The 17,075-nt window shown below is 37.2% G+C and overlaps 1 protein-coding gene across 1 annotated transcript in view; it reads left to right on the top strand.

The window, feature by feature from the left end:
- The window catches only part of LOC136974184 (transcription initiation factor TFIID subunit 1-like), an 81,154-nt gene extending 66,183 nt beyond the window's left edge, over window positions 1–14,971 (top strand). Inside the window, exons 20-33 of the mRNA XM_067268988.1 lie at window positions 220–298; window positions 4,005–4,101; window positions 6,129–6,258; window positions 6,611–6,692; window positions 6,781–6,836; window positions 6,949–7,085; window positions 7,694–7,756; window positions 8,024–8,120; window positions 8,184–8,829; window positions 9,344–9,520; window positions 9,585–9,865; window positions 10,382–10,534; window positions 14,359–14,427; window positions 14,795–14,971. Of these exons, the coding sequence (XP_067125089.1) occupies window positions 220–298; window positions 4,005–4,101; window positions 6,129–6,258; window positions 6,611–6,692; window positions 6,781–6,836; window positions 6,949–7,085; window positions 7,694–7,756; window positions 8,024–8,120; window positions 8,184–8,829; window positions 9,344–9,520; window positions 9,585–9,865; window positions 10,382–10,534; window positions 14,359–14,427; window positions 14,795–14,935 (2,208 nt within the window). The 3' untranslated portion in view covers window positions 14,936–14,971. The remainder of the gene's footprint in view (window positions 1–219; window positions 299–4,004; window positions 4,102–6,128; window positions 6,259–6,610; window positions 6,693–6,780; window positions 6,837–6,948; window positions 7,086–7,693; window positions 7,757–8,023; window positions 8,121–8,183; window positions 8,830–9,343; window positions 9,521–9,584; window positions 9,866–10,381; window positions 10,535–14,358; window positions 14,428–14,794) is intronic.
- Window positions 14,972–17,075: the final 2,104 nt, after the last annotated feature.

The following is a 17,075-nucleotide window of genomic DNA, read 5'->3' as shown; positions in this document are numbered from 1 at the left end:
CAGCACAGCTTCCCTATCATCAAATGTTTGTCGCACGCCACTGTTGTCATTATTTCAATTATTATAGGTTTGACATTCTAGAGATGATTTATAAATTTAGCTTTATTCAATTTTTCAAGTCACCTTAATTGTATTTTCAGATTTTGGTAACAGTAATAATTACAATTACATTTTTAATTTATATTAAAATATAACTGTTGTAACATTTATTTCCTTAAGACTAAAGATTTAAGTCGTTGGGAAGTATTACATCTCATCAGAGTCTTGACTTCTAATGAAGAAAATATGGAAGAATCTGGTAATAATATTTTCATTAGTTGTACTTCTAATTTTTGCTTAGCAGTAGCATAACCAGAGCCAGTATTAGGGGTACCCAAGTTAGAATGCTCAAATCTACATTCATCCCTGTATCACTGTGGATAAGGAGTAAACTCTTAAATATTTATCATATAGACGTGTATATATGCATTTTTCACATTCAAATCTTTTTCCTGTACTTATTTGATTTTGATCTATTGTATATGTACAAAGATAAGGAACCTTCTCTTCTCTGGTTATGCTATTGTCACTTTGTGATACTGTGAAAAAAAACTAAAATTTCATCTGAGAATATGTCAAAACTGTATGTATTAAAGCATATTCCTGTTGAGGCAATGAGAAGATGCATAACATCTTTTAAAAAATGTGATTGAGAACATACACTTGGATATCAATTTTATTTTGGTATTCTTCTGTTCAAGCCAGTGATTTTTCCCCCTTGTTCTTATTATTAATTTTTATTCTGTTTACATGGAAAAGTAATAAAATAAACTGTAACTAATGTCCACATCTTGTAAATAAATGTTTGTCTGAATGTTGACTTCTCATTTTTCTGTGACTATACATAAATTTTATAAATATTATGAGTAGAAATGGAACAAATCACTGCAATATTTGAAATAAATAAACACAATGGCTTTAGCAACATATGAATTTATGCTTTGCTTGAACATATGGCTTTAGCAACATATCTAGTTTGAAATTGTTCGTCAACTAAAAAGTTGACAAACAATTTCAAACTACATGAATACAAGTTTTTTTAAAACGTACACAATGGAGTCTTGTTATAACAAACTTGAGATGGCTCCCAAAAATGTCTGTGCAACAAAGATTGTTGCGATGAAAAATATATATAAATTATAAAGCAAGTTAAATAGTAATGTTGGCAAAAACTGGAAATTCTCAAAACCGGTTTTAGACAACTTAGAATTTAGTAGAAAGCTTTTAAGGGGTCTTTCTAAAAACTACATCATTCATACAGCAAGATAGTTTTGAGGCTGCTGACCACATCAAAAACATTTTTTAACAAGAAGTAACAAATTGAAAAGCTCATCTAATAGACTTTTCTCACTAATAGTGTCAATGTTTTGTTGTTTTGTACATATACAAATCCAGTGAAGAAGTAGTGGTTTTCCTTAAATATTACTTCATTAAAGATTTATACAGCATGACCTTGGGAGCTCCAACATGGATTTGTTGCAGGGCCCTAACTGTTTGTACAATATTGTGATATTTCTAAATCTTCTCACAGCTGGTTATATAAAGAAATTGCTACTAATAGAGGGTGTGTGATAACATATAGAAATAACCCATCCTTTTATTCATTATTAAGAAACAGCAAAAATGCTGGGGGTATATAGTATACTAGTGAGAGATGACAGATGTGCATCTGATAAGAGAGATCTGATGTGCATTGGGTCGACCAAAAGGTCTCTTAAAAAGAAAAGGCTGTAAAGTACTAATCGAATCAGAATAACTAAAGCACTATTGCAAGACTATTGCTAGCTTACCGACTGTCAACCCAACGGGTACTTTACACGGGTTCGCATGGAAAAAAACATTATGCCAGGCCTGGGCTTTCGCGGGCTCCGGGAATTCTAACTATAAATAGTCAACCAAAAAAGAACAAATCAAGTTTTAATATGAACTAATACGACTATGTAAAAATTAGTAAATTCCAAAACAATTTATTTCACAAAGGACACTTATTTCAAACCGACAAACAAGATACTTATCAATTACTATCTAAAGCTTCCCTGAGACTCCCCTGAGACTTCCGACAAAAATAAAATTTCAACTTACGACTGTGTACAATTCAAACTTAGAATCTATGACTATTCGTCACCTCAGCTATAAGAATCTTTTATCCAATTCCTCTCTGTCGAAAAACTTTCTTATCCTTTTCTTTCAATCTGTAATCACCTGCTCGAACCTCGCTTTCAATCACCTTAGGTAGCACACCTCGCTCTCAATCAATTGGAAGCTCACCTCAATCGTCTTGTCGGAACTTGCTCTTTTTATAGTCGTGAGGTGACGTTACAATCGTTTGCTGAAACCACCCTCTCATTTACATACTTAGATGCTAACAGTGGTTTACATTTTTACCTGGTCAGCGTATTTCGACAATTGACTAACGACTTTTACATTACTTTCACTTAATTACTTTTTACACAATTGAGATGTCTATTTTTAAGTCGTTTACTACTACTGATTCTAAGTGTGTGTGTGGGGGGTCTCCCCCCTTTTCTCAAGTCGAAACGTCCGTATGAACTTCCGATTAAGGGTGCGCAATGGCGCGTTAGTTTTTTTTTCCCCCTATGGCGCTTCGTCGGTTCGGTGAGTTGGTTCTTTTATTCTTTTTGTTTGTTCCATAGGGTGAGTGGGGAACTTTCGCCCTAACTAAACATAAGCCCCAAACTTAAAATATACATAACGGAAACAAAAAATAGAAAATAAAAATACAGCTTGGACTCAGTTCCTTACAAGGCTGGCAGAGCATAAATACTATATACGTAACAAAAAGCAGACCACCATCCTAGCAATATATGCTTCTGAAACTGGTGTAGAAGCTAAACTATAACAGGCCAGTCTCATTAAATACACCTTTTACACCAAGCAGGTCAAAATTTTGGAGGCTCTAGAAATTAAAACCGAGCTAAAGGGGGAAATGCATAAATTTTGAGGAGGAGGCAAACAGCTCGCATGCCCGGAGGACTTTTTTTTTTTTTGACAATCCCGACAACATTAATAACAAATAGAAATCAACCACTTCCATTGGGATTTGTTACAATATATATGCTAAATTTTTATGTTAATTTTTATTTTATTTTATGTTAATGATGATGTTAATTTTTATTTTTAATGTTACTATTAACACACATTTGTGATTTTTATACTTGTTAGAATATTTAACCTTTAATGCATAGATGGGAATTTTTGTATTTGTTCCAATATTTAATCGTTTCAGCGATTTTCAAATTGCTTTTTAAGCATTCCAAATTTTTGTATAGAACATTTTGACCTGAAGCAGATTCCAATTAGGATCGAAAACGCTTGCCAAAGTATATTAAAAACTTTATTTGCTTGTTTAATTATAAAGGTTTGTTTGTGTTATTGTGATATTTACAATCTCATTAAAATAATGGTGGTTTCTGTAACTTGAATTTGTTAACTCAAATTTTTCTGTATCTTTTCCATTTCGAATTATTGAGTCTACTATATTATGTAATGCTTTCATATGTATTTAATGACTCAAATTGGGTATATATATAATTAAGCATTACACAAAAACCAATATCCAGCAGGAAATACAAAAATCTACAAAAGCAAATATTTTTACCTGTCTTTTAGCCTGTGACAGCTGTTCAACATGAATGAAAATGTTTGCTTTTGAAGAGTTTTGTAGTTCCAGCTGGATATTGGTTTTGTGTGTAGTGCTTTGTTTTAAACAAACGTACAAAAATTATTATTTATATATAAAACAGCTTTCTAAATATTTATTTTCTGTTTAACAACTCGGTGGTTTTTATCTAATTATTTTCAATTGAATACCCGATGTTTAATTAAATTCAATTTTTATCCAAGATATTGTTTTTTAATTTTAAAATTTGAATATAATTTTAATTTCTGTATTTATCTAATGTATCTCAAATATAAATCTGTTCGTTTTTATTTCTGTACCGAAGAATTGAAGAAGTATGCTCGAAAACAGAGACCGACGATAACGGACCAATTAGAAAAATATGCCGAAGAATGTCAGAGAATTTTTGAAATCCAAAATAAGTAAATATCTTATCTCTTTAAATAAAAGTAATTAAATATTTAATGTTTTTGAATTTAAAGCATTAGGTTGGCTTTAGGAATAAATAAAACTAACAGATAACCCAGGTATCTTCAGAATAAGTCATCAAATAGAAAAATTTAATTTAGAATTAAAAGTTGAAATTTAATATCTAACAAGAGTTGCTTGTAGTCTGGACTACGTGAAATGTATTCACTCTTCCAACAATTACAAAAATGAATTACAAAAATTTTTGTATCCCATTGTTTAAGGTGGTAAATCCGATATAACCCAACTTTTTCTATCCCAGTCATACTGACTAACAATTTAGTGAACACAACATTGAATTGTTACAAAATCTCCACTATACAAAAAGTTTCTTAGCAACTTCTTTCAGAAAATTTGGAACATATCATCTTGAACAAATCATTGGATCCAAAACAAAGTTTGTTGCACATTTTCAGACCCTCTTCTGTCTGTCAACACCTAATTTGTTCAAATCCACCAAGAAATCTAGGAATTAAGGGAACAAAAATTTTTTTAGCATTTGCCTTGCCATCTTAACAGTTTTATGGAATTTTTAAACAACTCGTGATAGGAAAAATTGTAGTCTTAGTATGCTGGTGTCTTACATATGGTTGAAATAATTCATTTATTAGTATATTTTATTATTATTTATCAAACATACATATTAAAGAAACAAATTGTTTTCATTAATCCATCACTTGCATTTACCAGGAACAAAAACAGTCCTTAAACACAGTCCTTTATTTGAAGCTATGACTCTGAGAAAGCCATACACGAAGGTTTATCCTTATATATTGATTCATATTCTTCTCCTTAGAAAGCTATGATTTATCATTAAATATTTGAAATTCTAAATTGAACTAAAATTTGCAAATATTTATAGTTGAAAACTATAATAATTAAATCAAAATCTGAAAAATATTAACAAAATGTTTAGCTATTAATTAATAGCTAAACACAATGATAATTAAAATATCATTCAATTTAATGTTTTGGGGTAGGATGGAATGATGGGAAAGTTGAAGAGTGGTGGCATTAACCATTTTTAAGTGTCCTTAAATCCAGTCATAGAAATCTGGCAATCCTAATAATGATTTACATATGTAGTTAAATGTCAGTGGTCAAATTTAATGTAGATATAAGCAGGGAAAAAATATAGTAAATTGTACTAATCTTCATAATAACTACAGTATGAATATTAGATAAATTTTGTGATTGTTATTACGATAATAAATGTTTACAATATAACTATGTAGAGAACATTTAGTTCAGTTCAAATTAAAGTATTTATAAATGTAGACTGGCTGTGTAACCAGAATTGTATACTATTGAATTATTGTTTTTTTTTTTTTTTGTTTTGAATAGGTTTCAGTATCTTTTTATCTTAAGTCTAACTAACCTATCCTAACTTAAAGGTTAAAAAATTAACCTAACCAGTGAGGAGCCTCCTGTATCCCTCTCTGGTTATGCCAGTGTTGATATTATTTGTCATAAGAGCTAGCAGAAAAATTTTTCTGAACTAGCATGTTCATACCCTTGAGGATGGGTTGGAAATCCTGAAAATACAATGGTTAATGAAGAGTTTTACATTTCCATCTTCAAGAAAGCAGATGTTGAGGAATTTATAGAAATAAATTGTGTGAATTTTATAGTGTTAAAACTATGTTTTTCATCTAATTTGTAAATTGTATGTTGTAATAATAGTAATATAATACAAATGGAACTATTTTAATATAAAACACTGTATATGATCTGTACGAAAATATGTTACTTAGCTTTATTTTGAACAAAATGAGATCATTTCAAGAGATGATCTGATTAAATTCGAGAAAATCATTGCTATTTTGTGTTTGCTTTTGGCTGGCTTTGCTCGATTATACAAGGGAGGAACAATAAATAAATTCTCTAGGCCTATATATAAAGCTATAAAGATTTATTATTAGGGGATTATTTTGTTGGGAATAAGAATTAATCCGGATACATTTTGTTAATTCATTTATAGAGTTTTATCGTCAAACGAAATATTATCGACCGACGAAAATTCTACCGACGAGGACGACGACGATAGCGATATTGAAGAAATGGGTAGAAATATCGAAAATATATTAGCCGATAAGAAAACTTGCAAACAGGTAAGACCAGTTTACAGTAATTTAATTTAAAATACACTCTCTCCACCTTCGAAAAATTAGTAGTGTCTTGCCCCTGTACATCATACTTTTCCTTTAGCAACAGAGTTGTGCCGGTCATCTCTTTTCAGGGGAAAATTTTTGAACCGAAATAACGTGCCTTTCGGTGCAAACCAGAAATTTGTATATAGTTAATAGGGGCAAGAGGCAATTTTACAATACAAAACTTTTTCAAATTGCTGCCCAAAAAAAGTCTCCATTTCTTATCATTTGTAGGAAAACTCTATTTGTTCTTTGTATAAAAGAAATAAGTCAAGTGTGTTGTTAAAAATATTTATTTAATGTTTCCAAATAGATTTCGGAAGAGCAGGAAGAAATTCAAAGGCAAGAATTACAAAAATTTATGAGCAAAGATACAAACAAATTAAATAAGAAAAGTATTAAAACTTTACAGTATTTAAAAAAGTATTTTATTTAAAAAAATGATATAATTTACCGATCCACGCCCGAAATTTTCTCTTCTAGATAAATTAAAAAACGAAAAAACTACCAGCAAAGAATTGATAACGGACGAGAGTTACGTAAGTTAAAGTTTAAAATAAGTATTTGGATGTTATAAAATTCTAATAGAACAATAACAGCCAAATATTCTACTTTTATAATTAATTAATTAATAAATATATTGTGTTACAGGAAGGAAAAATACTAGAAATTACCAGAACATACAAAACTCTAGAAGGGAAATTGTTTAACAGAGTGGAAACCGTTAAGAAACCGGAGATCATAAGTAGATACATTCATATAAAAACAGCCAAGGATTCCGAATTGGCGTAAGTCGTTTTAACCGTTCGCTGCATTTAGAACGTTAAATTATTTTAGCGGATAGCAAAATTTCATACCGGAATAGTTTTTACCCGAGAACTATGGCGAATAAGAGCCCAAAGATCAGTCTCGAAAGAAGAAAAATTTGGTAGTTTCCGCGATTTTTATTAAAGTGTAAATAAAATCAAAAATTTCCAGATACCGTCCGAGCCCATAAATGTTTATGCTCGATGTATTTTTATATCAGAATTATCTCTAGCCTTGCCTCAGATTATAAAAATCGCGTTAATGTTACCTTAGGTAGGCAAGATGGCGGCTCGTCTCCGATTCCGGCAAGAAAACAACGAGACTCACGTTCTAATCTAAATAATTTGGTTGCTAGTAATTATGGTAATTTATTAGAATAGAGACGAGCCGCCATCTTGGCTACCTAAGGTAACATTAACCAAAAATCGATCGTGATTTTAGTACGTAGCGGTATATTACATAAATTTAATTTTTACGTTGTAATTTACGAGTGTCTGTATGGGATGTAGTTTTAACGTTTTTAGAATTGTGTTTTAAATAAATTCGATTTTACTCTACATTTCGTAATAAAAACGGAATTAATTTGCAGAAGAAAAGTCAACGAAGACTTAGAAAAAGAAAAGAGAAAAGAAATCAGGAAGGAAAAGAAGAGGTATGTTGTATTTTAATAATAGAGGAATACGAGGAAATATGTTCGAAATAAAAATTGATATAAAATGTTTGAATTTAGATTCGAATTTATTCTCAGAAATGATTTCATTGCTATTATCTTATAAATCCTAATGGAAAGAACTAGTAGTTTTAATACGAAATTTTATATCTAGAAATAAATTGTAATTAGACAGCGATAGATCTTAAGTAAACTTGCGCGTATTATTAAAAAACTTAAATTCTAATAGCTTGAAATATTTTCCAATAGATTACAGGATAAATTAAGGAGAATAAATAGAAACCAGGAACGGGGTTTCTACGAAATTCCGGCAAAAAGGCCGAAGAAGGAACTAATCCCCAGCAACGTAGGTAAAATTTGTCAATTGGAATAATCCGAACTGGCGTTTAATCCGTTCTTTCGTCGACAGATGAAGTGCGGCGCGTGCGGCGTGGTGGGTCACATAAGAACCAACAAGATCTGTCCCATGTACCAGCCGCAGCCCTCGGCGGTACGCATCGCCATGACGGAGGAAGAAGAAAAAGAAGCTTCGGACGTTCTGAACGAGAACGCCTTGGTGAAGGTAGAGGACACGAAACTGGTCCTGTCCAAGAAATTTATGGAACGGATGTTGGAAGTCCGGAAGAAGACCATGAGGCTGACCTTTCGGAAAGACGTCATCGACCCGAAAAAGGGCGCTTGGCCGCGCGACTATGCCGGGAGGAAGTGCGAAGAGAGAAGAAATTCTGCCCTTTCCGCGGAAGAAACGTTCAGGCCCGCGGCAAACAATCGCTGCGTTAGAAATCCCGTGGTTTCGCTTTCTACCGCCTTCCAAGAAATTTGGCAGAAAATGAGAAACGTTCCTAACGTAAGAGCCAATCTCTTCTCTTTTCTTAAAAATCTTTGGCCTAAATTCTATGTTAACGAAATCGTAAAATTGCGGATCATGCGAAAGGTGGGGATTTCTTCAAGAGGACCTAAAACTTTAAATACCGAAAATTTCGACCCAAAACGCACGTGGTTCTGTCCGAAACACACAAAAATGGGATTTTCTTACGCAAATTTTAGTTTCTGTCGTAGGTGGCACTTGTGTGTAAGAAGTGGGCTTAAGCCTTTTGCAGTTTACTTCCTTCTCCGTGAGTCAGTTTGGTCTTAACGTGTCTGGTGTCCGTCTCTAACGCTCTACATACAGTGTGTGCCGTCGTCTTCGGTGTACTTTACCGACAATCGCGCTACGCTATTGAACGAGAAGGAAAAACGGCAAAGATGTTTATCATCTTCATAAATATTTTCGAATGAAGTGATTAATTCGATTCAGTTTTATTTTCTAGACCTTTTATACAGTTTAAATTCTTTATTAACACTGGACAATACTTGTTACCGTAGCGCGTACGCCTAAGTTTGTGTGTTTAAATTTAAAACTAACCGGCATCCAAAATTCACCAGATTTTTACATTTGGAAAGAGTTGCCAAGTACTTCGAGTGCACTTGGTCTTATCGTTTCCAAATTAACGAGTTTTCGTTAGAAATTTGCGTCGTTTCTCGATATTTTAGCCATTAAATAATTGGATTATCGCTTTATTCTTTTAGAGCAATCCGTTTTGGTTTCCGGTGAAATCTCACACGGCTCCAGACTACACAAAATCGTGTCGTCTCCCATGGACCTTTCCAGGATTAAACACAAGCTACAGGAATTCGACTATCGAAACAGAGAAGAATTCCTCGACGACGTCTGTCAAATAGTCAAGAACAGCAGCCTGTACAACGGTGAGCTTCTTTACTTTCTCGTAATTCCTCCCCCCGACTACGCTAAAATCCAATTACGTAACAGGAGAAGACGACGTTTTGACGTCGACGGCCAAAGAAATGCTCAAAATCTGCGTCGACGAATTTCAGAAGAACGAAGAGCGTTTGATGAGTCTGGAGGAGGCCATCAATCACGACTCGTTTAACGACAACGTCACCGCCCTGTCTTACATCCTGACCGGCGTGGTCGATAAACATTTGAGGACCATACCCGAATGTTGGCCTTTTCTTCAACCCTGCAATAAAAAATACGTCCGAGATCTGACTAACGGAGAAACTCCCATGTGTTTGCAGATAATAAGCGAAGTAAGTTTTCCTTGTGTCGTCGTGCACTTCGGCAAACCGCGAGTTCTCTCGTTTCCGAGATTTAAAGAACTTAATTCACATCTTTACTTAAAATTTAATCGTAATCCGCGTGTATTTTGAGAGTTGTGTATGCGTTAAATTTATTTCTTAATTCCTTTTTTTGCTCCTAGATCCAACGACGCATTTAAACCTCGGGTTTCGAACTTAATTCGTCAACTCGAGGTTTGTCCGTATTCGTTGTTTTACAAACACCGGGGTTGTGTTCGTAAATAGCGTTGTAGGAAGACGTCGTGTCGACGTAAAAGTGTACACTACCGTGACAAAACGAATTTGCCCATAGTTGTTGCCCCCCACAAAGAAAAAAAATTTTTTTTTGTTTCCACGAATAGCCTATAAATTTCTGCGCGTAATCGTAACTTTTTATGCCGATTCCGCTAATTTTAAGTGTTTACTGGACGGTACCGCCTTTGGCGTGGTAATTTATCGTATTCGGACGTGTGTTTTCCGTGTTTGTAGAATATCAAGAAACTGAAATATCGTAACGGAAGGGAATTTTTCGAGGACGTGGAGAAGATCTGGAAGGACAGCCGGGCCATTAGAGGCGAAGACAGTCAATTCACTAAGAAGGCCAAGGAGATCGTCGACGCCTGCGCCCGGGCGCTCGAAAAGGTAAATTTACCATTAAATACGGAAAATGTACGTTTGTAGTGTGTAGGGGCCGGTCTGAAATCTGTCGTACGGGAAGATTTCTGACCGTATCTTTTCCCGTCGTTTTCGTAACGATAGCGGTCTTTTCGAAAGTGACGTAACGTATGGTTTGCTGGGTTTCGAAATTTTGCCCACTGTGTCGATATCGAACAAGTCGGAAGTACGTGCGCGCACAAATTTTATTATAATTGAGTTGCAAAAATGTGTAGCGATTTCTCAATGCCTGGTTACTTTCCACCCACCCCCGTATATAACAATACGGGATGGATGGTTGCGAAAAGGTTGTTTATGTATTAAGTTATTTTTTTCAAAAAAATAATCTGTTACGACGAATGCCAGATACGAAGTAAAATGCGCGTTACGGAGGAAAAAAACTCTCGTCGAGCCGAACTGTAGTCGGAGGCGAGAAACGTAGTTTCGAAATCCTTCGGCATCCTTACGGATACCTACGGATACCTTACGTGGCGATGAGAGAGAATCCATCGTCGGTGGATGGCGCCGCTACGAATTGAATTTTAAAATATGTATCCGTATTTCCATTTAATAAAGTACGCATCGAGTAATTTTCGTCACCCGAGCCTCAGAAGTATAAAAATTACACCGATTTCTCCGTGCCTAGTTACTTTCCACCAATCTTGTAGAATAACGATGATTCGAAGATTTTTATTTCCGCTTTGACGTAGGACTATTTCTAAATATTTTCTTTAAAGAATAAAACTTTCCAAATAATTCTAACTACAGGATCGTATTAAAAATTACGTCTCTCCCCCTCGTGTGCCCTGCTGTTTCTACAAATCGTTCGTCTTCCAAATTCGTTTGTAGTGACTCCCGCGTACCGCGTGCGGGTTGCACCCATGACGAAAGATCGACGAATATCTTCCCCGTTAAAGACGGAAAGGGCGTTTTTAGAGAGGGCGGTATAAACGATAATTATACGTGAAGGCGTGTTCGATTATAGAAAGCCAGCCTTCAACAGAATTTCGTAACTTTTTGTTACTATAAATTAAAATAGGAGAGAGGTCCGTTCGAATTGCAGTTAAAACTAGTTCTATCGCCCGATTGTTTCCCTCTCCTCCGTATAGGCAAGTAAATTTAAAGATAGTAAAACAAATTCTATATTGTAAAACATTCTCTCTTTAAAGTACGTGTTAGAAATTTTTAAAATGACATCTTTTTCACACAGTTGGCTGCTACATATTGTACACGTGTACAAAATACATCCATCTCTCGTTGCATTCTTCCAGAACACTATGCAGCATTGGAGAACAACACATCTCAGGATTCATAACACTTCCATACAAACAAACTAAATATTCATTAGACGAGGAATTTTTAAGGCGATTCCTTGAGTCCTCTATGGTTTCGCTTAGCCTTGAACCCATTATCCCTCGTGTTAAACAACACGCAACATGGTTACAATGTCAGACACGAAAAAACAACTGTTTACATTGTCACACTCGTGTACATGGACGACATAAAACTTTATGCATCCACACAAAAACAACTTCGTCAACTCCTACAAATCACACATTCATACTCCGAGGACATAGAAATGGAGTTTAGCCTAGGAAAAACACTTCGCATAGAAAAAAGAATCCTGAAGAAATGAGATTTGCACTTGAAAATGGGAGAGGGCGAGTTCTATCAGTATTTAGGATTCCAACAGGTCAAATTAACAGAACATATACAAATAAAGCAAAGATTGATTAAAGAATACCAAAGTAGGTTAAATGCTATTCTCAGAACAGAGTTAAATGCAAAACACTCAGTTAAAACAATAAACAGATGTCATCCCAGTACTCACTTATTATTTTGGAGTTTTATGTTGGACTCACACAGATCTTGATCCGATCCAAAGGAAAATAAGAACAACACTTACTAAAACATCATCATCCTAAATCCGTCATAGAAAGATTAACCCTTCCAAGTAAAGATGACGGACTTGGCCCGATTGACATAGTTAACCTTCACTACAAACAAAGACACTGCGAGAGTTTTTCTACAAAAAGCAAGAAACATCACAGTTACATAAAGCAATAACTCTATCAGACTCAAATAACACACCATTAAATCTACACTCACGACATATGAACACGACACAACATATAAAAAGCATAGACACCGTTAAGCAATTGTGGGTTCAAAAGGCATCCCTATGACCTGTCCCAGGATTTTGTTAACAAAACTGCGTCAGACAGCTCGTTTGCTCGGGGATGCCTCTTTGGGGAGACTGGAGTCTACAGGTCATAAACAGTGGTGATATTCGGCGGGTTCGCACAGGTTCGCCCGAACCCGTTGTTAAAATTTTCAGTTTCCCGAACCTTGTTAAACACACGCAACATTTCTCAGTGGGTTCGTTTTTTTAAAAAAAAATATATTAAAATATGCGTATTATACTCTGTAATATTACTAAACTAGAGCCTTAAACCCCGTTCGTACCGAGCATTTCAATCTAGATTGTGAGCAAGGTCAAGAAGTATGTCTTGGTGCGATCTCTCTCGACCGTTTCAATCGAGGTTTAATCGCGATCGATTCAAGAGAGTTCTTGAAAGTAGATCCAGTCATAAGAGAGATCCCAGAATGCCACGCGCGCGAGATAATACAAGATGGCTGTCGAACACGTGTCGGGCAATGGACAGCGAAAGAAAAAGTATAATGTATCTCGAGAGAAGATGACACGTGTGTATTTCGAGAAGCGCCAATTCGCGGTAAAGTTTACCCCTGCCTTAAAAAAAAAGGTCGATAGCCGTAAAATATTATCGTTACCTGCCCTTCACCCATGGCTCGTTACGTTCCAAATACGCCACTGATTGTTAGATATACGGTTGCAAGAAGAGGTGTTGTATTTATTTCTATTCAAAACTTCCATTTCGTTTGTCGGTGATTGTCAGGGAAAAATTTTCTGCTAGCGAACCCCTTGTTAAATATTTCGAATATCACCACTGGTCATAAATACTAAAAAGTACAGAAAACACTGTACTTTTTAGTATTAGTTTTTAGTAACATACTCAAAGATACAACACTCACAAACGACACATGCAGAAAATGTCACATCATGCCAGAAACTATACAACACATCACTTCCGGCTGCAAGCTCTTGGCACAGACAAACTATTTACATAGACATAATCAAGTAGCAAATATAATACATCAAGAGCTTGCAAAGAAACACAAATTATTAGACATCTACGAACCATACAACAACTACATCCCACAGACAGTATTGGAAAACAACACGCACAAAATGTACTACGACAGTCGTAATCACAGATAAAACAATTTACCACAACAGACCAGACATCACACTCATTGACAAACACAATAAAATCACATACATTATAGACATATCCATTCCAAACACTCACAATATACAAAACACATTCACTGAAAAAATTAGCAAGTACACAGAACTCGCCAGGAAATAAGGCATCTGTGGAGGATGGATAGGGTGCTTATTGTACCTGTTGTTCTCTCCTCTACAGGTGTCATACCCCACACACTACACAAAAGCCTGGGCACATTACAATTGAATAGAAACACACAAATCACATTACAGAAAGCCGCTATATTGAATACGTGTCATGTTGTTAGGGAATTTCGGAATACACACACACCGACACACTTATTTAATTTTCGTCTTGTTTTCGTTGCTATGCCTCGACTCTGGTCCGGATAGTACACGGAAACCGGTGTCAACCGAGTATAACCCACGAAACCCAATATAATATTATTATTAGAGTTAATTGGATAAAAATAAATGAGTAAAAAGAAAATATTCTTTTCAGTGCCGCGAGAAACTGCGCAGAGTGGAAGTCCCTGACGACCGGGATGAGGAAAACTCAGACTTTTACCGGGTGAGTAATTTCCCTTTTCGCCCGCGGAACGGACCGACGGAAAAGAGTTAACGTTACGGATATTTCTGGAGTCCGGCCCATCTTAAAAGCGGAAAATTTTCTTCCCGCTCTCCCGTCCGGCGGCGGAAACCCCAAGCGGGCCCCGGTCCCCTATCGGGTTCCGATTCTCCTCCCGACCGCGGGCGACGGGCCCCCGCCGCCTTTAAAGTAACCGTAACGGGGGAGGCGCGAGAGAAATTAGAGAATTTCGCCCCTTTTCCCAGGAACGGGCGCTGCCCGTTTATTCAGGTGGCAACTTTTGGCGAATTTGCGGGCGATATCGATAAGGAGGAGAGAAATAACGGAAAACTTTTGCCTTATATTTCAGGAAGGGCGGAAAGGAGGAGGAGGCGAGTCGGATCAATTGGCCAGGGACTTGCACCTGTCGCCCGACAACTCCCAGGAGGAAGAGGAGGAGGAAGATTTCGAGCCCCGGGCCACCGACCTCCGGTCGGAAGTCGTCTTTTAGTTCCTCCCTTCGTCCGTCCCCGATTCCAATCCTTTCCGGTCCGCGCCTGAAGAAGTAGATGCGGCGGCGGAAGTTACCAGGCCGATCCCGGCATTACCCACAATTTTCCCGTCGACGGACTGGAATCTTTGGCGGAATAAGGTGCGGAAATTAAGCTCGGCCATTAAGCCCGATAAGTTGTAGGTCTGCACGAGCCGGCTGCTGCCTTTCGCCCCCATTCCCCGGTAAAACGGCCGCGGAAGAAAGGCGTCGTGGTCGGTGGAAGAGAAGAAAGAAAAAATCGGACCCGAGCGTCACGTTACGCGATTACGTCTTTTGTTAAGGATTAGAAAGCGGAAAATAAAATTATTCTCCGCCGATCCTTTGACTCGATCTCGCGTAACGCGGAAACTGTCCGGCGGTTTCTCCGCGAGAATCGTGAATCGTGACGAACGGAAGAAGAAGAAAGTCGATTGCTCAAATCTTTATTCAATAGACGAGAGAGGAAGGATGCTTGGTCTTCCTTCGGGACGTCGGGCCTTTCCGGAGATCACCGTTTCGGCATCTAGAGGTCGGAGCACTCGTAGTTGAGGAAATTCGGGCAGGTGTCATGCAAGAACGCATTCAGCACGCACTGTCAGGAAACAAGTAATAGCTAGAGGTCACTCCGCCGACGGAAATACTTGGGTCTCCAGGAGGCTTTCGTAAATTATATAACGGTATTACGGAGGGTTGCGCGACACGTTCGTTATGCGTAACTCTACCCAGTGTCCGAGATTAGATTTGGATTTTTTTTGTGTAGGAAAGTACAGTATTTTCCTTTCCCGGGTTATTACGACGATCCAGATCGATTATCTTTCCTTCGTGACGCGTGAATTTTCGATTATTTTGAGCCGCGCGTAAAAAATCGTAATTGTCGCTTTCACGGTGTCGGTGTAGTAAATTAAGGCCCACATTCACGAGTGTCGTTAGTTGCGACGTAGCTAAGTTTACTACGTACGGTATCTGCAATTGACGAAGCTCGTCGTAACCGTAATCACTATTACAAAATAGCGATCCGATTTCGAGAGTATACTGCTTCGTCCAATAGGAATGTAGTCCGGAAACTTTCAAATGGCGCGAGTTATGATTGTATGACCGAAGGCCCCCAGTGGCCAAGCGGTTCCGTTCCCCTAACACTAGTAGTTCGGTGGTGGGTTGCGCCTGGCCACGTGAAGTTTTCCGGGTTTTCTCTACGTCTTTAACGCCTAAATAGGGGCCAGTTACCCTTAAAAGATGGCCGAGTGTTGCGTTGCCGTGACTAACAAAACAAATTGTACGGTCGATTACCTGCAACGGAAGGGCAGTAGTATTACAACGTAACATAATTTTATAGAGACGTGGCGAGTAGCGTTACGGTGCCTAACAGGGGACGGGGGTAGTAAAAACTAGCATTACGTAACTTACGAAAGCCTCCTGTCTACTTTTGTGTTTACTCTTTCCGCCCGCCGGCACAAAGGGTTTTTTTTTATCGCGCCCGTCGCGGGTTCCGACGGATGCGATCAGAAAAGGGTTTCTCCAATTGGCAGGGTATAAGTTCGACGTATTAATAAACTCGAAGAAGGTCGAATTTGAGATTTTTCGGATATTTTAAGCAGAATGCCGTCCGCGATTTATCGGTACAGTTATCGATGAATGAAAAGTAAATCTTAAAGATTATTTCTGCTTTGGAATGTGTAAATCGGTGGGATTAGTTACGCCGCTACCACGTCACGTGTCGACACACGCTACATCCGGGTCTTTATTTTTCCACCCGTCGTACGCGCGCACCCATGCATCGAAGGACCGTCTTAACGAGTTTCGGCGCCCCTGGCTAAAAATCATATTTTATCGAGCACTAACAAATACGGGATAGTCCAAGAGTCGGTAAACAATTTTTTAAAAATCGATATTTTCGGGTGGTAAAGAGATTAGCGTGGAAACGCTTAGAATCGCGCGGGTTTTTTCCGGAAATGTCGAAATTACTTCCAATTATGCCCTCCGGGTGGCGCTTTACTACGCGGCTGCTGTCTTCGAAACTAACACTATTACGAATATACGAATTAAAGCGCTACCCGACGGATACAACCGGAACTGATTTTGGCCTTCTAAATCTACTTGTAATTTCACTACGATCTATCCT

Source organism: Centruroides vittatus, unplaced genomic scaffold (assembly GCF_030686945.1).
Source record: "Centruroides vittatus isolate TY-2023 unplaced genomic scaffold, ASM3068694v2 contig_345, whole genome shotgun sequence".
NCBI classification, from domain to species: Eukaryota; Metazoa; Arthropoda; class Arachnida; order Scorpiones; family Buthidae; genus Centruroides; species Centruroides vittatus.
The sequence above is the reverse complement of the archived record's forward strand: the minus strand, read 5'-3'. Positions and strand labels throughout refer to the sequence as shown.